Consider the following 25,600-nt stretch of genomic DNA (forward strand, 5'->3'; position numbering starts at 1 on the left):
GAAAACTTACATATACAGCTTCTAAGCACCCAACTGATAGCACAAATAATTTGATGAAGATGTTTACAGATCACCTTTGTTCAAGGCCACAAAAATACAAGCATATTTATGCAGACATTGAAGTCTAATTAAAACTCAAACTATCCTTTGAAGGTAAATATTGTCCACAGAAATTTTACCAGTCCCTGAACCCAGCAGGAAACTGATGTTGGAGCAGTTGCTACTACACACTTAATTCCTCTGTGCTAGAATTTGTTTTATTGCATTTTTTTTTGTTTGTGTGTTTGGGTTTTTTTGTTTGTTTGTTTTGTTTGTTTTGTCCAGTTTCCACTGATCTGAAGACCCTAATACCACCACTAGAGGTGGCAGATTTTGTAACGCCCTAATAGGATTTTCTGCATTCTATAGGTTTCAGAGAAAAGTTTCATACTGAGAATTTTACAGCAGCTATGGATCTTAAATTATATCAGCATAATATATTACAGTATAATATCAGTAGTACAGTACAGTATATATCAGTATATATCAGCATATATCAGTAATAGTATTATCAGTATATAGTGTGTATATATACAGTGTGCATATATATAGTATATAGTATATATACTATATATATATATACTATATAATATAGTATAGTATCAGGCTAGTATAAAAAAAAGTCAAAAAATGTATAGCATGCCATAAAATGTTTTTAAAATACTACAGAAACTCAGTAGTGCTATTAAACTATCTTGAAGTTTATTTTTTTCAATTAATATAGAAAATAGGGTTCTCTAAGAGGACAGAATTTGATATTTTTAAATAGAGGGAAAGAGGCACAGTTACACTTGCCTTAGGTCACAGAAAACAGTAATTTATGATCTGCTGTAGAAAGACCACACATCCACACCACAATATCCCAACAATTGGGCATTTTTATTTTAAAAGAAGCCAATATCCAGAATAGGTGGTGCTTAGGACAAAGGCAACTAAGTTATTTTGGTCTGCAAGTTTTCACCAATACAATATTTACTCACAGCTTTCCCGGCTCCATCCAACATTCACTGTCTTTCTGTTTCATGGGCACTAAAAATAACTATCATCTGAAGAACAACCTCCTTCCAAGAAAACAAACAACAATCCAAACATAAATCCAACACAAACGTTATTTCCTTCTGATGTTTTTTGACGTGATTTCAAGTTCTTCATGAAAACATCGTATGGGTGGAGTACCACTGGGGCAGAAAGGCCAGCTATGACCTCATTTACAACTCTAGTTAAAGCAGGAGAAGGGTCAGTGCCTTCTCCACAACAAAGTGTTTACGATCTGTGAGGCTCTTAGGCTCCTTATGGTGTGTTACTTCCCAGTATTTTTCTTTGGTTGGGTTTTTTTTTATGATATACACCTTACTATATGAGAGAGACAGGGTGAATACAGAAATGTGTTCATCCTGTTTCTTTATCTGTCATAATTATTGCATAGTAATTATGGAAAACCTTGGAAATCTGCAGTAACAGGTACTTAACTTCTGCCTGCATCTCTTGTATCTGTTATGCTCAATAAGCATGTCTAGAACATCTTTACTCCACAAATGTAAGAAAAGGTGGTTTGCCTTCCAAGCAGGGACTTTGTAAAGATAAATACCTTAAACATTTGGAGAAGCTTAAATAATGTGGTAACAGGGAACATACACTTGCAATAAACTGCTGTGAATCTGGTATGATTATGCTTTGGTTTCTTGTCAGCAGAGCTCTACTTCCTAAAACAGAATGAAAGGATGCTTTCAATTGGTTTTAATACTTTTATCAACCACAGCACTTCTACAGTGGCTGTGTTCAGGCTTTGCCATTTAGATGACAATGACCTATGTACTCCATTAAGGACTACTCTTTTGGTATGTAGTAGGCATTTTGGGTTTACATAGTAATTTGATCAACTGGACCTGAAATATCTGTGTCTATTGCTTTACTGTGTTTGCATTTATGTTTATACACATAGATTTACACATGGTCTCCAACTTTGCACTGCTGAAGAGATTAAATCTAGACTGAACATCTGAAAGCAGCCACCAGGAGCCCAAGACTTGTTGAAGTGTCCAAGGGCATAGTATTCATATTGACAAAAGTCGTATCATATGCAAATTCCAATATTCAAGGTGCTCTGAACCTGATTAGCAATCTTTTCCTGATTCCTATCCATACAAACTCCTTCCAACAAGCATGCAGGCCCTAAAACACTGAGCTCGAAAACACAAAATCATACTTTGAAATCCTTTCTCCTCCAGTATGATTTCATTATATGTGGAGTCTCATGTTCAGAGGTGCTGCCTTTGAACAGAGAAGCTACAGTTATTTCTGTAAGCTTACTATCAAGGCAATCTTGACTTGCAAAATGCAAACTGCTTATTTGAGGAGGTAAGAGGAACTTATTCATTTGGACAACTTCCTTTTCGACGTCCTTAAGTGTTCCCTTTTTCACATACACATGCACACACAGATCAATGCAAAATTGATCAATGTGACAGTATTTGCAAATGAAGAAAAGATTCTCTGTGCCCATTTTTACTCCACTAGTCACTTTCATGGGGTCACATGAGACACAGCACCACTCAAGACTGGATTCTGAAATTGTGTCTGTGATCAGGACAGAATCTCCTGGCTTCACAATCATGACTTCTTTCATTTTAGGTCAGAGTCTTATCTGGTGCATCTTGTGCTAGGCTCTCCAAAAGCATCTGTCTCAGTCTGTCTAGTTCTTCCTCCAGAGCAACACATCGGCTTCAAGGTCTAAGTGTCTTCTTTACAGAAAGAAAGAGGCTTAGGCTAGCCTAAACTCTGTATTTTCAATCTGTATTTGAGTCTCAGCTACAGAAAGAAGTTCAGAGGTACACATTCTCCTAATCTGGATGGTAAAAGAGGTGAAGAAAAGGGAAACTAGAGAAATTAGATTATTAGATTGTACATTATATCACTACTCAACAGTTTAATCTGATTTTGTCTTTACTGGTTACAGACAGTTTTCACTGTGACTACAGAGACCTAGTGAACTTAAAAATGTTAATCTTAGGATTTCTATTCAGTCGTGACTTTTTAGCACTAGATTTATCTCAATCTTACTCTGAAGGTTTTTTTCCTTTGGTTTTGCTTTTTCCTGTGGGAAAAGAGACGATTTTCCCTGCAAATAAAGCACAGTTTTAAAAGGGTAAATCTGCAAAAGCAGCTTATGTCCAGCACTGCTGGCAATCAGCCACCAATTCTGTCCAGTCACAGGCAAAAAAAAAAAAAAAAATTCTGGAGAACAGATGATCAGCATCCTGTGGCACTGATTTGAGGCAAGAGTGAAAGAGGTCACATAAATGCAGCATATGGTTTCAGCGACAAGCTATTGAGTTGTATCTTTACTTCTCAGTATCTCAAGTTAAATACTTCTATGCCAGAACATAAATCTAGATGAAAATGCCTATAAATCTAGAGGATAATGCCTATCAATAAACCTGAACCAGTAGCCAGGGCACATTCTTAACTATATGTAAATCAGCTATTAACAATTTTTTAATTCTTTCTGGTTCTGCTGCAAAAAACATGAAAAACGTTGAAATGCAGATAATGTAAAATAAATTGCTCTCATCTAAGACAATTATTAGAAGAAGATGTAATTAAATTGGAAGTTTTTAGTGTGTAAAGGAATTCAAGCAACAGATTTTAGTAAAAGAGGCCAGAGAAAACCAGAAGGTAGCAACTGACTAGTAAGAAACTAATTACAAGGGCTCAGGGCTTTAAATTATTTGGAAACTAAAGTAATCGCCTACAAAATGAGATCCATTTATCAGGAAGAGAGAAGAAACCGAGGTAGTTCTTTGTAACAGACTAGTGACAGCTCTTGCTTGCCAGGGCAAGTGCAAGAGAATGCTGCAGGATCAGGGAAGCACAGCTCAGCATCCACCTGTCATCCAGTAATTAGCAAACAGCCAAATCCTGATAGGAAGCAAGCAAGTAATGGTGCTATAGCCATTCTGTTTGTATCCTGAACTAAAAATTACTTATTCAGATGAAAGACATCTCAGTTTTTCATGTAAGGATTTTGAAACAAGCTCTTAGATGTTAACTGAGACTGAGAATGTCCACAATAACACAGTTGAAACTCCTGCCATGGTAATTATTATGCTCAGAGATGTAGAGCAGCTTCTCTCTTGTTCCTCAAGGCAATGTTGTTGCTCTTCCCAACATCCAGTCTTCTTTCCTCAGTAATTTTTTTTTTACATTTCTACCCATCAGAAGCCTACATGTATTCCTTTCACTTACATTTCCTTTTCTTTCGCTTCTACTTGTATTCCTCTGTGTTAGCTTGTTCTGTTTCCCTGAAAATACATTATTCAAAGCCTTTTATCTAACTTTTAATTATAAATTTATCTTTCTCATAAATGCATTACATCTATGTAATTACATCTAAGCATCACAAGGTATGTGTGTGTGGGGGGGTGTGTGTGTGTAAAATGGACTTTTTAAGGCTATTTAATCTTCCACTCAGCTCTGATTTCCATGCTTTACAATCTCCTTTGGCAGAAAGAAGTAGCCAGGAGTTGAGAATTTGATCTCCAATCTTTTCCTTCCCTACAGAGAAAATTCAATGCACATTTTCATATAAGTCTGTTTATATATATGTATATATATTTTTTTCCCTTGGGGGTGGTGTTACATTTCCTGTGACATTACTGTAATTCAGCTTGATAGTTTTAAACTTAGTAAGCCGCTGTCACTAATGTTATGTTAATTAATGATGTCACTGAACACAGATTCCACGTTTTGCCTCATTCAAAATACTACCTGCTGGCAATTAGCATTCCAATTGGAGAACACTCATTGTATTGTTATACCTTAAACAGCTGCACATTTGCACCCCAGATGTTTGGCATTTTAACTATGGTAAGAGTAGTTTCTTTTAAAGTCCTGCAGCCTGTAAAATTTTCAAATTTGTTTACTAGCATATAATAGTTTAGAAAACGTGGAGAGAATACACCAGTGACACCTTCAGTGTGACTTTTCAAACACACTGCTGAAGATGTTAAGCCAAATTTTAAGGTACTTCCTATTCCTCATAACATTATTTCAGCCCTTCAACAGGAACAATCTATTAATAATAAACAGAAATAACTACTTGTAACTACTTATAGATTGTGGAGCTAATTTCGGTACACAGATGTGCACCTGATTTATAGAAACATACTGGTACTGAAGCAGCTCAGTAGTTTTAGGAACTGATTTATTCTTCCTGACTGCAGTGAAGGCCATGTTGCATCCTACACTTTCATAGGAGTTGCTGAGGACGAGACCTTTCTCTGTTCCCTTCCAGCCCAGAGAGTGATACCATCTTTACCTCCCTCACAGGTCAAAATTAGCTACTTCATATCTGGCAGCTGACCAAAAACCAAACCAAACCAAACAAACCCCACCCAAAAAAAAAAAAGAAAAAAAAAAAAAAACCCAAAAAACCACCCACAAAAACCCACCTTGACTAGTTAAGAATTAGCACAATGTCATGCCATTATTTAATCCCAATCATAAATGGATGTAATATCCTGTTCAAAACTGATGACGTCTTACTGATAAAGACAAAGTGTAACTTTTGTGCAGACACAAGTGTGCCCAGGGAATGCAGGATTTAAATGTGCTCAAGATCTCAAATACAAACACACAGAAACAGTAAGGCTAAACTGTTAGTCTCTTAGAAACCAGACATAAACACAATAATTAACTGTTCACGATTCCTCTCATTTATTCAAATCACTTCTGGCAGTTGATCACACCTCCAGCTCTCTTACTAACCACACAAATGAAAAGGCAGGCTCAGGATTATGAAAGGAGAAGAATTATGCAACGAGGCTTTGTACAAGCTCACCAAAGTCACCAAACAAAAGGCCTTTCTGGAAAGCAAGACCAAGAAAGCAGATTATACAACTAAACTCTTTTCCACGATACGTTGCAAGCAGAAGCAGCAGATTTTCTGCTCCCGAGAGAGTCAGACCAGAGGGAAAAAAAAAAATAGCTCCTTTCTCTTTGGGAAGCAGAAAGCAAAATTAAGAAAGATTCCATTCATTTGAATGAAAAAAACAGCAATCAATACAAAGCTTTCAATACAGCTGTGGTTTTTTAGTAGGATGAATATGTATTTTAGAAATGCAAACAAGGTGGTCACATGGCTTCACTTTTACATAAGGGAGGTAACTCTAAAGAAAAAAATCAGTAGTTCCAGGACAGCCCACTGACTTTATCTCACAACTGCTGATAGACAAGAATTTAGACTTAGAAATATTAACTATGTTTAGGATATTAAATAAATTTGAAAATAATAAACATGTAATTTCTTAATACTAATTGGAATCTCAATACAATCTCATTGGAGATTTTTAATTCACTTTGTTTGTTCATGGATTGGATTATAAAATACTCAGGGTCTTTGAAGCTGAAGTAAGGCACCTAAAGAGGTATTAAAGAATGCACATCATGCCTTTTTATGGCAGTGTCTATCTCCAGGTGCCCAAATGCCTTTTCAAATCTTACTCTTCCTGCAATGCACAGCATCAGTAATGCAAAACAGCCAGAAATCCAGGTTAATTAGACTTATGTCCTGTCTAATAAGTCTAAAACCAGAATGTTTTATTACCACAATTTGCATCTGCTAACAAACTTTTATGCCTGGAGACCTCTGATAACACAGCAGCTTCATCACCTTTTTTTCAGTGATTTGTGACTGATCATTGCATAGTCCCACCTCTGTCTCTCCCGTCCACAAACTTGAGGTTTGGTTGATTTAAGAATCATCTCACCACAACAGTCTGAGCTGTGTGCCAATCCACTCCAATGGGGGGAAAAATGCCAGCTGGGCTACAAATTTGAGTGAAGGGTCCATTCCAAACACTTCTCCCCTCATCTGGATGGGAGCTCAAGCTTTGTGCCTTCCACTGAAAGGTACTTCTTGTCCTCATGGTAACAAGGCACATCAGGTTCACCTATGAGTGAATGGAATAGGAATGCCCAGGCTGCAAAACAGCACTCAGCTCCCAACAGAAAATGACCAGGCTGGTACAACTGGCTTGTAACTGCTGTAACTGGTGATGCTGACACTTGATTCTCTCCTGAAAAATGACATAATGTTTCTGCATTACTCAGTGGGTGCTTCTGGAGTCAAGTAAAAGAGAAAATTTGTCTGTATTATTTGCCTCGTATAAGCCAGGAACAGCTTGCAGCCTCAGAAGTGGGAATGGCTGCACCACATGGACTTAGAAAAGCTTAGGGTTGTCTTGGCAAGTGAGACAATAAAATAGAAACCCTGGCCAAAACAAACACAAAAAAGATACAGCTCTTCACGCAGGTTCAACTGTAATGGTTTACTTGAGTTTCCTGGGGAGGATGAAAGCACTCTCCAAAAGTGAATTTACTACAAATAACCATAATTTCTCATAAACAAATAAGTCTGAGAACTATGAGCTTTGCTCCTAAGTTTGATTTTTTTGTTTGTTTGTTTTTTAAATATAGAAGTTACTGCAAGCAAGTAAATATTCTGCTTTGCTACACTGGTTTGACCACAAATTATCTTGAATACTGTGCTCTTGCGTGTAGAGTTGGGATTTTTCCCCCTCTGAGACCAGAAAGCTAACAGTAATACTCTTCACGTACAGTTGCTGTTGTAGCTCATTCCGTTCACCTTATGGAAAGAAGATTTTTTTTCCCCTCTGTTTTAATGAGCTTAAGATAAAGTCTTTACAGAACAGCTGCTGCATTGACAAGGTCTGTGGCTTTCTCGCAATAGCATCTTAGGTGAAGACTTACAGGAAGTCTACACTGCACAGCGAGGAAGCTGTGCCCACTCAGGCTCACCAAAGGTGACTCCCAAGCAAGCTGGTGGAGGTAGGGTAGGCTATGCAGTTATGGCAAGATACACGAGCTGGCCTCTTAAGAGTGGGGTGCAGAAAGCAGGGGAACATTCTATCACGTTTGTACAGGCCTCTGGCATCTCTGTAAGGGGATGATGAATTGTCCCAGAATTATACTGGCATAGTTAAAGAAGCTCAGTGTTTTGGATAAACTAAATCTCAACTCTCGTTCTGCAGCAATGGCTATGTGGGTACAAGGTGTTATTAGACGTTCTAGATGTATCTCTTATCTGCGTGAATACAAGAGTCTCCAGTTTAGAGATTTATAGGTTTTGCAGGGTTGTGTCACAAGATTACATACATTCTCCACGGTCAATTAAACCAATGTACATCAGCAAGGACACAATTCTCTTAGAAGTATAAAAGACTATGTAACAAATACTGAAAAGTAATTACATAAAATCTAGTGAAATTACAGTAAAAGGATCTTCACAAATGACATATTTCAATACATTAATGTTTATGTTGCATGTTATGAAGCTCCGAAAGATATTTCACAATGATCCCTGTTAACAATGACTCCTCAGCAGAAAAGTATGCAAGGCAGATAAACCAGAGAGAGGGGAAAGCAGGTTCAGGTATGAGCTCTTGCCCCCAGGCCCAGCCATGCAGGGGCTGAGCAGGAGTCCAAGAACAGTCCTTGCTGTGCAGTAACTCAGCATTTCTCCTCCTTACCTGGAAGGTGCTTATCCTGAACCATCAAGGATAATGCTTTTCTGCTTTTTCTGCTTTTCTGTTACTTCCCTAGCAGTTCTGATATTGAATTAAAATGATCACTGAGAAGTTAAAATAAACAGGATCTCTTTCAAAGTACAGGATGAAGGCTAGTTTTTTAATGTTAGTCCCAGTTTCTTTATACCCTTCTGCAAAGAACATTGTACATGGAGTGGCCCCAACTTAAAGTCTACTAACAGATGAGAAAAATAAAACTTACACCCCCAAAAACTAGCAATCAGAATTTGAATTTGAAAAATAGCTGTATAATTAAGCAATCAGCTAAAACTTCTTGTAAATGCAATAATATCTTTCAAACATCTCTTTTTAGTTTACCATGGAGACATAAATTGCAAAGACCTACAGAGGGGAGTTTTGGTGGGTTTTCTTTCTTTCTAGACTACTGGATTCTTAATAAGTCATTGACACTTCCCTCATAAAGCTCTTTCTCATCTTGGATGAAAGAACAAGTAGCCTGTTTTCTTGCACCCAGTAATAGACAATTCACTTGGATACATACAACTGCCAACCAAAAAACTTCAGTGTGAGTCTAAAATTAGAGCTCGGTGATATGAGTCACAAGGAGAAGCTTTGTGACAGAAACAAGGATATTTTTAAGCAAATTCAGTCTAAAGTGCAAAATAAAAATGGCAATCTATAAAAAAAGCCTGTGGAATAAATTACTAACACTAGTTATGTGTTATTTTTCATACATGTGTTTTTTCTACCTGGAAGTATATTATCATCCTGATAAATAAAGACAGTGAAGCTTTGATTTCTACAAATGGGCAAAACATGATTACAGCAAAATTGCAAAAAAAGTGAACTTTCTCACTGAAATATTTTGCCTTTATATTACAGTAGTCTCTACAGCGTTACAGAAGCATGATCAGCAGTAGCTCATCCACAAAACTATTTTAATCCCTATTAATTACTACAAGAGGTATATCCTCCTGCATTTTCCAGTTCTTCTAGTATAAAAAAACAACAAATGTGGCATTCCAAAAGGGAGCAATATTTACGGTGATGAAAATAAGCTATGTTCAAATTTAATATGACACCAAAATATAATGTAGGAAGGTATTACAGCACAGTTCTGAGGAAATAAATTTTATTTTTTTTCAAGCTGGTAGTGTATATAATAAAAATAGGGAATCACAAAACAGACAACTGATAAATTGGCTAACCTGCATACAAAAACATGTCATCAAAATATTTTGAAGATATTCTGCTCCTTGATATCCCCAACCCAAAGCTATTACTAAAATAACTGTCTAGCAGCCTGTCAGAATAGAGGGGGCACACTCAAAAATAAACACTGCAATATTTTCCTTCTCAAAATCTCTATCTTCACTAAACCATCAAAATTGACACATAATTGTCCCTATTTAGACTTCCTGAAATATCTCCTTTCACACCAGTAACAAGTATGGCAGATGTTATTTTGAGACAAAATCTTAACTGAAAACCGTTTTTGAGCCTCAGATAACACTTCATGGAAACCAAAATTAAACAGCTGCAGTGTGGATGCCTACAAACAAACTTGTCAAATCATAGTGAGCAGCACAGAGCTGCTGAAGACAAGTTCATGTAAAACACAACTTGCCTGACATGTTTCACATATCCACTATATTTAAGACACAGCATTTTAACCACCATACATAAAATAGTCCAAGGAAGGTTTTCCTCTTGCATTTTGCCTCCTACATTTTCTGTAACGAATCCTGTCTGTGTTTTAATAGTAGCATAGGAGAAGAACTTTCAAATTTTGAACTGTGTTTCTTCACATCCAAATGAAAGCAATCTTTCTCAGTGTAAGACACCACTGTGTCAGCCATTTTCAGCCCTAAAGATATACTTTATCCAAGATTAAAATTGGAAAAATATGTTGTTTTTTCCTTAAAAAGCAACTCAAATGCAAATATATACATGCAATTATGTGTGATTTTTAGTGTATCCTGGTGTGATTTTTTTAGTGTATCCTTTAGTGATTTTTTTGTATCCTGGTTGGCTAACCAAGTGGAAAGAGGAGCACAGATTATTTTAACTATCTGTGGAAACTATACTGTAATAATCAAAAGTGAAAGCATGAAAAAAAAAAGTCAGTAGAAATATACTGATTTACATTGTTAGTTTTGTGGTCAAAAGCAGTAGAAAAAGTGTAAGCAAAGAGATGGCAACATTAACTTAAAAAAATCTAAAAATATAATAGACTTTAAATCACTAACTTGGAATTTGTTAATGACAAAAAACATCTAATAATAAAAATACAGGACCTTGCTGCACTAAAACATTCTGCATTTCACATACTGCCCCAGGACTCTCTGCTCTCACTGAAGAAAACACAAAGTGAAACCTAACTGCAGTTTAAAAAAAGACAGCATATGTTTTTTTTTTTCCACTGAGATACTTACTGTACCATATGTCAAAACAGTCTAACTATATGACAAAATATTCTAATATAACATGATACCTAAATTCAGTTCATACTGCAGTCATTTGTACTACAAGTGAAATATTTTGATCATATCCTTTCTCCCATGTTTTTGCAATACCTACAGGTAGTTCAGAACTTCTCTTTATCAGCAATACTTCAGATTATTACCATCACATACCTGGGTCAGAAAAAAACTGAAGTGGATTCTCACTGAACTTGTTTGTATATGCATAACCCAAAATTAAATACTTCTAAAAATGATGATTTTGCAGCATGCCTTAGTAACTTCCCTTATCAAGTATTAACTAATATTTAACTTGAATACTCCCAGGTGCAGACTCTTTTCACACGTTTTTGTTGTAGTAGTTGAAAACATTGTTTTTATCCTTTAATGATCTTTTCAGCTGTGATGGTGGGGTTTTTTTCTGGCTGTCTTAACCTTCACACATAAACCTTGTATTTCAGCATTTTGTTCTAAAATAGCATTAACTTATTTTTTTTTTCACACTGAAAAAATAACAGAAAAAGAGACTGAAATCCTGCTTGACTCCCTCTTGTAAAGTAACATGTAGGCTGCAACGTTATTCAGATTCCAAATTCTTCATTTAGATTTACTTAACCTTCAGATCATAGAGCTCATACCAGTCAATAGAGTCAAAAGTGTTTATTTTCCCTTAACACACTGCCAGTGAGTAATGAATTGCCTTAGATACCAGATTTTCTCACCCAATAGACTAAAAATTTACACTGGTATTTTCTGTAATTCAAGAAAAATCCAAGAAAGATGCAGGAATCAAACTGGGACATTTTAGATAGTGAAAGACTGCAAGAAAAAGGCATCAGCACGACCACATGGAACCAGTATACACAAACAAACTGGACAGAAGGAAACCTTGACCAGAGAAGTGTTCATAATATGGGGATAAAACTCAGTTGTGCAAATACAGGCAGCATGCCCTTTCTGATCCAGCACACCTTTTCAATTTTGCTGGCATTTACAAACGTGATCTTGCACTTTGGTTTTGCCAACAATAAAATGGTAAATGGCACTGAAGAAGAGACACTGCCTTTTTCCCAGGAGCCCTCTGCAAACCAATTCTCAGCTGGTTCAGGACTGAGGCAAGAAGAGTACTGGTGAAAACAAAGTTTGGAATGTGCATGCAGTGAGCAAGGTATTTTCAGCAGCAGGTATCTGTTAAGGAACCCTAGCTTAATGTTAAACTGTGGCTCTTGTTCACTTAAGAGAGAAAAACAGAGGAAAACACCAACAAAGACACACATTAACAAAGGGCCTATCAGCTAAACAGAAAAAAAAAAAAAGTATTGTTTAGTTAATGGCTGCTGGTATGGAAAAGAAAGCTAGGCTGTAAAAGGAAAGAAAAGAGCCAAAACTTAAGGGGAAGAAGACAGGGGAAAGGGAGAAAGGACAATCCAGGATAAAAACAAACCCACAACATCCTGTGAACAGTGGCATAAAACTACAGAAGGTAATAGTCATTTGTAGGTAATTTTACATAAAATAAGGACTAGGCTTGAAGCTAATTTGACCTGCCTGTACTGAAGCTTTTCTGGAGTGTGTGAATGTTACTAGAACAATGTCTCCTTTCCAGCATGGTTAGTCTTCATGCATGACCACGTTGCTTGCTTTACTACATCGTGAAGTGTCTCTACAGTGAGTTTACAAAACCCCAAAATACCCACAATCCGAACTGAGTTTAAGAGCCTAATAAGAACAGTGGTCCAATCCAGAAGAAATGAAAGATTGAAAAGAATTTTCCATGATTCTCTATCGTTCATAGAGGGTTTTTTAAGACAACAAAGTTATTGTCTTGTAAAAAAATTTTAATTGTACTTTGTACACTTGAGAACTGGTTTTACTGCATGGAGTTAAAATAGATAATAGTCTCAAAACACCAGTTACACAACAGCAATCTAATCTGGGTGGCATATATGTTTAGATTGTAGTGGAGACTGAACTTCTGGTGATCCACTACAGAAAACAAAAAAGTGTCCTGTTTCACTAAATGGACCACCCAATAATGAACACAATGGCACTCACTAAAGTCTTCATTCAGCACACACTACTAAATGAGAAATTGAAGGGAACAAAACACAGAGGGACAGAAAAGTGGGAATTAGAAAAGCCTGCAGTAATAGTATGCTACAGTGACTGCTCAACATCACCTTTCAAGCCAGTAAGAACAAGTCAGCACATAGGAAAAAACAAGGTCCTGAGGAATGGGGTAGATCAGACATTTATTTTTTTACAGTTTTTTTTTTTCTTTTTTCTTCAGAACAGCATGAGCATGACTGCTGTTTGCCTGTAACAATGCATACTAACAGAAAAGATTATATTTCATGATGGCAGAGATTGCAAATGTGTAAGCGATCTACTAGCTTGCCCTCCCAGCACTCTTTGCTTTGATATTTGTAGCTATCAAAGATGCTTTAAGAATCTTTAGTGTACAGTTACAATGCCAATGAACTTGCACTTCCTGTAGGCTAAGGAGCAGTGCTTTTGTGACAGCTAGCTTTAATTCTCAGAGTAATCCAAAAATCTGTCCCAGGTATGTAACTCGTACTGATGGTGTACACCAGCTCTGTTCAGGTTTTATGGGTGCTTTTATAATATGAACAACTAGAAAGCATAAGGTACTGTGCAAAACCTAGAACTACCAAGTTTGTCTTGGCTGTTTGTCCCAGGTGAATTTCTGAGCCAGAGATACACAACATTATTCAAAAGCTCTGTGTATGTACCAATTGTATTGCAAGTGTCATATGATTACCAAAGGGAAGTGACTGAAAATATTTATCTTAAAAAAACAAATAAACAAAAAACCAAAAAACCCTAACCAACACAAAATCAACTTTGTTGCTCTCTGACAGATTTTAGGAGAGCATATATACTTGTGTTCAGTAAAAGTGTGTATAGCAAATGTTTCAAAACTGGCGTTGAGAATCCCAGTGCAGAGTGGCATTTTTCTGGTGTTTCCTACGCTCTCCCACCACAAACACTCACTGGAAACCCATGAGGCAAATATGAGAACAGTGTGGAGGTGGGACCACAGCTTGCTTTACCTCTCAATGCTGATGAATTTCCAGCACTGACATCTTGCAGCACCATCTAAACAGTATCACACAAGAAGAACTCTCCTGCCTCAGCTTACAGGCAGGTACAAAAACAGATGTTATGTTGTAAATCACAGCTGTTGCTCTGCACTGACTGAGGATCCCCCTAACCAGTGCCATTCCTCATGAATGCTGTCAGTTCCACTCTCACCTTGAGCTGCACACCTGGTTCTGCACTGGTTCTGGGCTGCCACGCAAACACGCCAAGAAGTGTCTCTGTGCTCCTATGCCCATCTACTCCTATTTCAGCTGACTGTAATTTCTGAAAGGCAGAACAACCCCAATACACAAGGGCTTACGTAGTCGCAGTGCAGACTGCCTGCTCATCCATAATGCAGAACCACAGACTAAAAAAAGATTTAGGCTCCAAGCACTTTGGCACAGGTGATTCATTGAAATAGTGCATCTGCAGCAAAACTCAGATCCCATCAACACCAAGCTGAGCTGATTTCATCTGAGAAGCAAATAATCCAGCTACAGGTATGACTTGAAATTAATATGCAAGGCCAAATTTCTATTTAGTTCTTTTAAAGTGTCTTTAAATCAGAATTCATGTTAACTATTTTTACTTAATTTCTAAAAATAAAATAATATAAAAACATTACAGCAGACTGAACTATGTATCAGATTTCAGCAGAGCCCAATACATAAAAGTGAAGAAAAAGTGAAAAAAAGCCCCAAAATGCAAATAAACAGAACAGCCATTTTGTCAGCAGCAGCTTTACTGTTGCTTACAAAGTTAGCACATAATAGTCTGATAATTAATGGTCCCCATGCTCCATAAATATTTTCTGTGGCATCCTCCTTATACATTGCTTCAGAGTACCAGCCTGGAAAATTTGTATAGTATCCAGTGATATACACACACTGTCTCTTAGTCTAATGTTTAAACCATAAATCCTCTGAGCATGAAATACATTCCTACTCTATGTTTGCTGGCACTTTGAACAGCCATTGTCCAACACTGTGGCCTAAGAATTAGCAGACATAAAAACAGAATGGGAACATAAAGTAAACGTACAAAAGGCTGAAGAAAATCAAGGAGAACCCTGTTGGAATTGATGAAGTGCTGTAGCAGATCTAAATAGGACAAATTCTTCCATTTATCTACTGAGGCTACCTGGAAATTATTCATACTAATAGTAGCTTGCGGCTGGGAAGCTAAGTTCAGATCTCCTGAACTGAAAAAAATAAATGGAAAGAAAACCAGCAAGCAGATTAAGCTTCCAGATTTAGAGGATGAAGAAGGGGGGTATCAAAGGCTCTGTGCATACAAGCTTTTGTTGAAGTCAGTGGAAACTAGTCTGTAGAGGAAGGAAGGCCAGGGATTTATGATCAAGTTCAAAAGTTAATAGGAGTGATATCTACAGCAGCAGTGAGAATTTGTTTCTAGTCAATATCATTATTTGAATAAAAAAAATTAACAAATGTAAGCTTTTAGCTGCAGCAGTTAGGTGTATAGCTTCTAAGAAAACACAATAAATTTATTTAGTAATGCTATATTATAGGAACACAAAACTATAATGGATACTCAAGGAATATTGCAAAGACATCCTGTGATGTGTTATCTGAAAGGTCATCAGCTTGAAGACTAATAATAAGCTCACTGAGCTATGAATTCATCACTCCTTAACAATATAATAAAACACTGTTCTCATTGCTAAACTAATAAACATTAGTTTATCAGTATAAAAGATCTACCAGTTGTATGTAGTTAAGAAAAGGATGAATATAATTTCTATTCTCTTTTCTATAAGAAAACTGATACACACATCAGGTAACCTGGGAGAAACAGAACCAAAACCCTCTAAAGCATCACTGTTAATGCCATACCAAAGGGCTCATATAATCACAGCCATTTAGGTGTACTAGAAGTACTTTCCAGTAGATGAGTTTAGAAAAGTTACTTAACTTCAGAAATATTGTTCTGACTGTTCAGTATTGTAGAAAATAAGAACTTATAATTTATAATAATACATTAGAATTTATAAGTGTGTGGCAAAGAGCACCAGTCAAGTCAATCACTTACCTTGAAGCCGTTGCATGACATTGGCAATGTCTCTAGATCTTGCCACTAGTCGGGACGAAGCCATGATCTCTCTGCAGCGAGTCCACTTCCCCTAACAGAATTCTCCCTCCAAGTTGTGGAGTTCAGTGAGATGAGGACCTTGGACAACTTCCTTTTAGCATTCCACCCTCAGTCATGGCAGAGCATCCCTGGGGCAGTCAGATACCTCCAGTCCAATGCTGGCCCCCCTAGGGCCGAGGCAAAGCAATGGTAAACAACCTCAGCACCTGAGAAAGAAAGTACCAACATTTAGAGGAAAATTTTATCCGCTCTGGAAAACTAAGGATAATAGTAAGGATAGCTAATAGCTATGATAACACGTAAAGGGTTTTTGTTTTGCCTATAGTGTCCGCCCCAGCCAGAGACATGATTAATGCTGAAAGCTTGGTTGGCAATCGTCAAGCAGAATGAAGCTGCAAAAACAAATCATTAAACACAACTGGCAACACACCAGACATCAATGCTTTCCTGAGGATGCTTGTGGATGTTGTTTTAGAAATAATAATAATAGTGTTATTCTTATTAAAAGTAATACTGTAATGCTTTTTAACACAGAGACTATTAAGCTTAAAAGTAAAACAAAGCGACTTGCAAAAATCCCAAAACTGTACAACTCTCGTTCTACTTCACCACAGTCAGAAGGAGCATGTAACAGAAACTAATTGGTCAAGATAACTCCTGACTCCACTTGACAATGTGGTCTGCTCTGAAATACTGAGATTACTATACTTCATTCTTAAATAAATTTGTATTTATATTCTTTTTTAGTGTATAACGATGCTATATTTTGTGTCATTTAACATCAAAAGCTGTGAACTAGAACTGCTACATGGACACTGCTACAGTTATCTATCTATAATAAAAATCTATGTGACTATAAATCTGGTTTAAAAACAGTCTAATTAGAATCTTCAGATAATGCTATCAATAACATCTTCTCTTCTGAGGAACAGGTACATGTTGCACATGTATGCAGTGATTTCCCTGATAAGAAATAACTGAGTGTATAGACACCAAGAATAATTGGATTGACAACATACACTCAGAGTACACCCCAAATTCAAGATAATATGCAACAGATCAATATCACAAATGTGAGTGGGTTTATTGGTGTTGTGTACCTTCCTCTCTTCCTGGCCCCAAGGTCTGTCAGAGAAGAGAGTCCTCCATTACCAGGCAGACAAGCCTTTAGGCTGCACAGCTTCAGGCGCAATGAACTGTCCCAAAGGAGCTGTGTCAACATGTAAGGGCGGCCAGAGGAAATGGTATTTCAACATTTCCTTTTCTAACCTTTCAAACCTTGCCTGACCCAAGATACATCCTGCTTTCCCTCTTACTGATGTTTTTTATTGTATGTTTACCTTGTATTTTGGATACCTAAATGCTGTTCAGATCAGCAGCCTCAAGCTGGCTTTAAATCAGTGGAGCTGAGGGGTGCACATTTCTGATGGGCCACAGTGCAGAACAGATTGCAAAGTCCACCCATGTCTTTGGGCTGTTCTCTTGCATGCCATGGCCACCACGGTATTAATACCTACTCCAGACTAACTGCTGCTGATTTTATATATGTCTACACTTTACATGATATTACCTGGATGCTCATATCCTCACTCTCTTTCCATGTGTGTCTGATCTCTCCTTTAAGGCCCTCCTCTTGCCCGCAGCCTTTCCCATCTTCCAGGCTTTGCCCCGCACATTTCTTGGGATGCACAGGGACTCTGCTTATCAGTCACCACTTCCCAAGCATGGAGAGGCACCCTGGCAAGAACCTCATGCTTGTGTCAACCAGGCATGAGATGATGCCACCATCATACCTCTCAGTCACAACACTGGCTGGGGCTGATGGTCCCCTGGTGTTGCTAAATCCCTGCAGAGAACATTAGCAACAGCACACCAAATAGCACCTGACTAGGTGGATGGGAAGCAGCAGGAGGATTTCTGTTGCATGTGCTCACATATGACAGCCTGGTGAAGTTTGCTTCCCTGGCAATATTTAAATGAAACATCAGCTTTCCTAACCTCATGCGAGCCAGAAATATTTGTAACACAGTGGGTTAAATGTAGCCTTGTTTCTGCAGCAGTGGCACTGCTAACATTTTGAGCAGTACTGTAAGATGGGTACAGCCACTTTTAGTAGCAAGCTGCTAGACTAATTTACAGGCAGGGATAAAGGGTATTAAAAATGCTTCATCTGATTGGGGTTTTGGCTAACAGCAGTAACAATATCAGAACACCAGTTCACTCACACTGTGACAGAGATGTAAATCAGGCATAAATCAGCTGTACATGAGCAGATTTAGAGGAGCTGTGGAACATGCTGATCCAAGTCCAAGTTAAAAGAACCTTGGAAAGTGTTATGAAGATGTATGTTCAATATACTCATACAGCAGGCTGAGTCACAGTGCAGCAATACATGGCAGACTTGCAATTAATAATTTATTTAGCTGATATTAAATTATATGCTGCATAAGAAGAATGTGCATTTTTAAATAGGGCTCCTCATTCAAAAGCTCCTTTGCAAGCAGTGGGAATTAACTCATTTAAAGGTGACGCTAATTTAGTACAGGTAGGAAGGAAAGATTCTTGTGCGCAGTCACCTCCACAGGCAGAAAACCACAGCTCAGAACACAGCAAAGCACCAGCAGAACAGATGAGACAAAGCTTCATGCACCCTTCTCCCCTCTCTTCTGGCAACACCTGAAGTTTCACACAACAAGAAATCGTATGTGGACAGTCAGGTATTCAATGTAATGTAGAAGAGGAATTTTTCATGGCTTTGACAAATACCAAAAGCCATCAACAAAATATTGTTTTTCCTGCTGAAAGATTACATTTTTCAGATTTGTAAGCATTAAAATGTCAAATTTTTTTGCATAGTTGCTACACAAAACAATTTTTAATAAATGGAATGACTTTAAATTCGTGTGTCAGGCACAAAGATGTGTATTCAGATGAATATGTTTTCAAAATACGTGGGTTTTAAGAAAAGTGTGTGGCTTAAATCTCATAAGTCTTAGCCTGAAATAAACCTGAAGCTCACCCTGAATATAAGCTATTCCCTGTTTTAGCATTCAACAAGTGATTATTCAATATTATAAATTATTCCTTTTTTTTTGGTCTGAACATACATGGAATCAACACGCAAGAGTGAAACAGGGTTTGCATATAAATTAGGTAAATCTTTTATTACACTTGCCACTTATCTGCATTTAATGGATTAAGTTATACTGACACCATTTTCTTACATTAATATCCTGGTACTCTGGGTTTTGACGAAAAGAGGAAACATGAACTTCTCTCAAGTAAGAACTATTAGGCTTTAGTAAATTGCAGTTTACAGTTCTCTGGATTATTTTGTTCCTCACTTCAAATTCCAGGAAAGTGAGATGTCTTTTCTATGGAAGAAATAAGAAAAACATTGCATCTATTGTGGGTTAACTTTTCTGGGTCCCCTGTTTAATCCTATTTTTCTCTTTGTACTCAGGAACACTTTGAATTTAAAAAGATATTTTCACTTTATTGGTAAAACTAGAATACCATTGGCAAGACCAGATTGTAATGTATCTTTTAGTTCTCAAAGTTTACAGAACATATTAAAGGAAAACAGACGTGCCTGTCAGCAGTGTGGTTCCGGAAAAACAAAGAGACATCTGCTAGGTGCAGACGACACATACAATGTGCAACAAGGGCTGGAGATAAAAACCTGACCAAGAAGAGGTAAACAATTCTCTGACTGTACTTCATGTTGCCATTAATTGCAGATTCCAGATGAACCCACCAGTGGTTCCTTCTGATCTTAACCATTCTGTGATTCTGTGATTCACAGGACACCAGGCTGATGCCACGTACAGCAGCCAGGAGAAGAAGCTACTGATGTGAAAGTATGGTTGTACCTGAAAATAGAGTTTTACACTTCTATGAACTCCCATTATAGCACCAGAATAGATAGAGAAACTCTAGATAAACAAGGATAAACACAAATAATAAACAAAGGGAGCAAGAGAGCAAGAAATAGACAGGGGCAGGCAGTGAAAGGACTGTTTTTAATCTGGGATATTTCAAAAAGAGATATTTGAGAGGACAATAGAGTAATAAATTCAAGGAAGTCCTGCAGCTAGAAGACATTTACAAATCAAAGGTTACACAAATATAAGAAATACAGTGGAGTAACTAAGTAACTGTAGCACATGAACTGAACAAACTCTCAGGAACAACTGAAAGAGGGTCAAGTGCTGGGGTGCCATTATATATTAACAAATAGGGAGACTACCCTGGTAAGCAAGAGTTGCACAGAACTGATCAAGGGGGAGAAAAAATACAGGAAAATAATTTCCAAGGATAGTTTACTGCTGTAGGGCTGAAAGTCCACTTGGATCCACAGATTCCGATTCTGAAACATAAGAGGTCTTGGAAATGCTGCCAGGTTGATAGACACTACTGGAGCAGATGCAATTCTGTGAGACAGCAGTGAGCCTTCTGTCAGTCAGGAATAAATGACTCACAGAAAGAGAGGAACCAGAATTTTCTGGAGGATGTAACTGCCTTTTTAAACAGCAAATAGTCAGAAAAACAGCTGGTTTGGGTTGGGAGTTAGTGGGAAGAAAATCCTAATCAATAGAAAATAGTTCCAACTAAGATATTGACATTGTCCAAAAAAATTACAAGAGTAATCCAAAGCGTGTAAGTATTTCAGGGATGATCTAAAAATACAGTGATTAAAAAATAAATAAAAGAGAAATAACCAGAGAAGTCAACTAGACTGAAAAGCACTGTGCCTCCCCTGTGCAACAGGCTGGGGTTTTATTTAAATCCATAGACTAGTAGCTTTACACTTGCTCAGAATAGCAAAACTGCTCCGGATATAATAGGAAAAGCCATAACTCAGAAATAAGTGTGTACAAACAGAGCATGAGAAGTGAAGAGCACTGCCATAGTGTGTGCTGAATACAGGGATGAAGAGAGACATGCTGAAAGACCACCTGAGAAATAAAGACAGCAAGCAAATGGTTTTTAGCCATATAAGTAAAAAGAAAATAGAAAATAAGATAAAGGGGAGATTAATTTGCCTCAATTAGTATTATTCTGATTTTTTCCACTGAAGACATTTCTGATAGACAAAGGCATTACGAAAAATGGAAGCAGCACTATCTTAAATTAATCCAAGGTTAAAAGTGGAAAAACTCAAAATTCATTCCAGGATATTGATAACTGGTAGATTAAAAATCGAGAATCCATGTGTAAATTTATTTGAGTAAATCTGTCATGTTGCATCTGATGCCTACTGGATATATAAAATTCTGAGTTAGGATGAAAAAATGGGGTAGAGTGATCTAACATGGTTCTTATATTTTCCTCAGCGAAAATGCGGTATCTCCTCATTGATCTTCCAAAATTCAGGCCAGCAGAGGAGTCCCTTTGGTATTTTTTTTCTGACAGCTGAACTGCAAGTCTGCAGTTGTTCGCTTAAAGCCAATGCAGCAGAAGTCAGTGGATACTGGAACTTACCCAAAGGCAATGGGACATAACTGTGCACCACATAAGATCATGGAAAATGCAATTTTGGCTCTGAAAGGTGTTTTTGATGGTTGAATACCAACACTGTCACTCTGTGCTTCCTTTCTCTACTGACAAAAATGCACTGAAACAGGAACACTGAAACACAATGTTCTTTCTCACTGACCATCCAACCTCACAGTGACTTAATGTGCAGTAACTACCTGGAAGGTATTGAAATTTGCTTTTCTTGGGAAGTGTGGGGCAGCAGAGAGGTGGATTTAGATTATTTCTAGAAATCTACATGATTTTGGTTCATCTAGGTATCCTTAAGCATATTTTGGAGTTGAACGTAAGTTTTTCATTCTGCAGAAGCTTGAAGGTCTTGCAACAGCAATTAATAATTTGAAAGTTCAAGGTAATTTGCACATCTGACATTTAAATCTGTAGCATATATGGCACACAATCTTCTATGTCTTACCTACCATTGTACTCCAATATTTTAAAATTATTTGTAGGATCCTAGTCATGCACATACCAATGTATGTATTTGCATTTCAGCAACTGATCATTTTATTATCTACTTTTTATTATATTTTGCTAAGATGGACAAAAAACCAGTAGTATAATTCTTGTCCTGAAAGCAGTAATTCCACTGAACAGAAAATTCAAACTGCTCTAGGAGAAAATAAAAGGTAGAGACTTGCTTTTTTTAGGAAAATTGGCAGAACATACAATTTTAGATATACGCAAAGAAAAGGTCATTCAGACTTACTGATACATAAAGTTAAAGACAGCATAAACTACAGTTTAGTAATCCTGTTATTAAAATTGTGCAAGAATATATTACAGTTATATAGCTGTTGGAAATAGCAGGAGACTGGGATCAGTAGCTCATTACCTTCTACAAACACAGGATATAATCCATGCCTAAAAGAGTTTACTATCTGCACAGACAAAGGGAGAGATTAAGATCAGAGGTCACAATACACAAGCAAATAGGACAGAGTGAAGTTCACATCTGAAGTGTAAGCCCGTTAATGATAGGAAATTATTCTGATTCTTCTTGTTTAATACTGATGGCACCTAGGAGTTCTGTGGCATAGTATGACCTATAGCACAAGACTATTGCAGAGGTACATCTGTGGGATAAAAAAACAAAAACAAAAAAACAAAAAAACACTAAAACAGAAAACACTGAAGCATCTCAGGAAAGGGTGGGTCAAAACAAGTTTGAGATAAGCCAGTAAGCGTCAGTTCTTTGGTATTCCTGCACATCTCACCAGCAAGAAACTACACTTAAGTATAACTTATAAGCAAGTGCCAGACAACTTCCATACCAATGCAAAAAAAGAAACCCCTCTATTTTTCCCTTTAAATTGTGCCTTTGTGAGAAACAAAGTCAGAAGTCTATTCACTCCAGATGTACACACCACTGCTGTTAGCTTTGTGACCTCTAAGAAGACACAAGGACTCTAATATTTTGTCACTAGCTATGCTAATGAGTAAGTAGAAAAACAATTGTTTATGTTTGATGTATGCAATTTCTCAATAATTACTGCCACTAGTTGATAAGAGAAAAAATTGAGCCACAACTGACTTCTTTTAACGTAGCATAACCATGGTGGGTTCATGTGGTGTCTTGTCTGAAGGGTGAATGCTTGCATATTCCTCCTGGGACCAAAGCTCTGTAGACCCCCAGCAATCATTCTCACTGTGCTGGCCTTAAAGGTTTAGGTTTTGTTCAGTGCCTCCCCAGGAAGATCCTCTTCATTGCCAGGAACTCTTACTCTCTCCTTAAATTTAAATACTAACAGAGTGCTGCTGTTCTTTCCCTATGTGCCTCTGCTCTCCCAGATCCAGTATCAGTTAGTTTCTTTGAGCAGCGTGCTCTCTGACAGGCTGTGTAACTCTGCATGGCTCCAGTGAAGTTCTTAAGATCCCAAAAAAAACATAATTGAGGACTCTTGTGTTTAATAAAGAGAAAGTAATGGTGCATGAAGGCATATAGTCATTACAATATTCTTGTGTCTGTATTAATTACAGCAGTCCACTACTGAAACTTATTACAAAAGCTTAAAGTAAAAATAGAATAAATTTTTTTTTAAATCTCAAATGTATTTGGATTCACCTGTAAAATACATAAGCGCTGGTACTTTTATACTCAGCGACATGGAATTTCTGTTGATAGATATTATTTCTGAAGGTAGTATCAGACAAACAAACCAAAGCAGACACTATGAACAGGAATTAAAGGAACAGGTGGGAAGCATAGGGATTATTCCTTCTACATTCACATTTAACAGGGTTTGCAAAAATGAGGATTCAATCATTCCAACACGCAGCACCATGCTCATTCTGGAGAGCTCCTTTCTCACAGAAAAACGTCTGCTTTAAGGAACGTGTGAAACATTTCAAATGACAATGCCTGACTCTCACCGGGAAAGAAGCAACTCCAAAATGTTAACTATGTACCTCAGAAATAAGGTTTTTCTCATGCCATTCAGCAAGCAAATATTTAGTATAACAAACAAAAAGCCTGTTTACCAACTAAAATTACATAGCCCCCTGTTTTCTTCTGTCTAGTGACAACATGTTAACATAGCCCATCAGCATTTACAGCTTGGGATCTGTTTAATGTTGAAGTGCACACAAAAATCACAAAAAAAAAATAATTATCAGAGATCACAGAGAGTCCATCACTAGTACTACTACAGGAAAGCGCGTGCCTGTAAGGAGTAGTTCAACAGGCTCCGCACTAGAAGAGTTCTGGCAGGCAGCCAGAAACACCACATACTGTTTCCCTGCAAGCCACATAGGTATAAATCCCTCACAGCCAGACACACCGGAGTTTCCCTCACCATCACACATATGATTTACATAAGTATTTCCTCATCAAATTCCAGCATCTGGTCTTTCGTAGCAGGTTACTAATATTCCTTACAAGCACTTTTCCTCAGCATGAATATGGTCGTCAAAATCCTAGTAACAACCTTGTCGGCGAGTATTTCAGCAGGTCTTACCTCCGGGGAGTTACCACACAAGCCAGGGAACATATGGGCTCTATACCTCTCTGTCGTGGTGCACTTGTCCTTTTCGCACCATCACTGCGTGCAACCCAGGCTAACACTGGCTTCCTGGGAGCGCCCATCAATAGTCACATTTCCTTTGGTTAACTACGTTTTGGCCTGCAGCGTGTGACCGAGCATAAAACCGGCTATCTCTGCAACACACCCGTACGCGCACTTCAGGAGGAGAACCACCACAGTCCGCTCCGAAAGGGCAAAACCTCAAACCCACTCCGGAACACGGCAAAACTCCGCAACCACGGCACCGAGCTGCGGATTCACCTCAAGACAGTTCTGGGCGGGGGGGCAGGAGGCCCGTGGGACCCCCTTCCTCCCGGCCGCGCTCCGGCCACTCGCGGGCTCACCGAAGCGGCGGCCCCCGCCGAACACCCGCAGCCCCGGGGACCCCGCGCCGCCGCGCCCTACCTCCGCCCGCCGCACCGCGCTGCTCCGCGCCTCGGCGCAGCTGCCTGGTTACCGAGCACAACACGCCGCGCCGCCCCGCCCCGCCGGCCCGCGGCGAGGAAGCAGGTGCGGGGGTGGGGAGAGGGCGGGAGCGCGGGTGCGTGTGCCGGGGGTGCGTGTGCCGGGGGTGCGTGTGCCGGGGGTGCGTGTGCTGGGGATGCGTGTGCCGGGGGTGCGTGTGCCGGGGGTGCGTGTGCTGGGGATGCGTGTGCGCCGGGGATGCGTGTGCCGGGGATGCGTGTGCGGTGTGCGTGTGCCGCACCCCTGCAGCGCTTCCCAGTGCGCTGCCGCCCGTGGCCCGGTGCCCGCTGTC

General features: G+C 38.4%; 1 protein-coding gene across 1 annotated transcript in view; it reads right to left on the reverse strand.

Annotated features, from left to right (window-relative positions):
• The window catches only part of SYNE1 (spectrin repeat containing nuclear envelope protein 1), a 291,206-nt gene extending 266,352 nt beyond the window's left edge, over positions 1 to 24,854 (reverse strand). The window contains exons 1-2 of the mRNA XM_062490036.1: positions 24,778 to 24,854; positions 16,223 to 16,488 (exon numbers count right to left, since the gene is read on the reverse strand). Coding sequence (XP_062346020.1) covers positions 16,223 to 16,286 — 64 coding nt within the window. The 5' untranslated portion in view covers positions 16,287 to 16,488; positions 24,778 to 24,854. The remainder of the gene's footprint in view (positions 1 to 16,222; positions 16,489 to 24,777) is intronic.
• Positions 24,855 to 25,600: the final 746 nt, after the last annotated feature.

This window comes from Cinclus cinclus, chromosome 3 (assembly GCF_963662255.1).
Source record: "Cinclus cinclus chromosome 3, bCinCin1.1, whole genome shotgun sequence".
Lineage (NCBI taxonomy): Eukaryota > Metazoa > Chordata > Aves > Passeriformes > Cinclidae > Cinclus > Cinclus cinclus.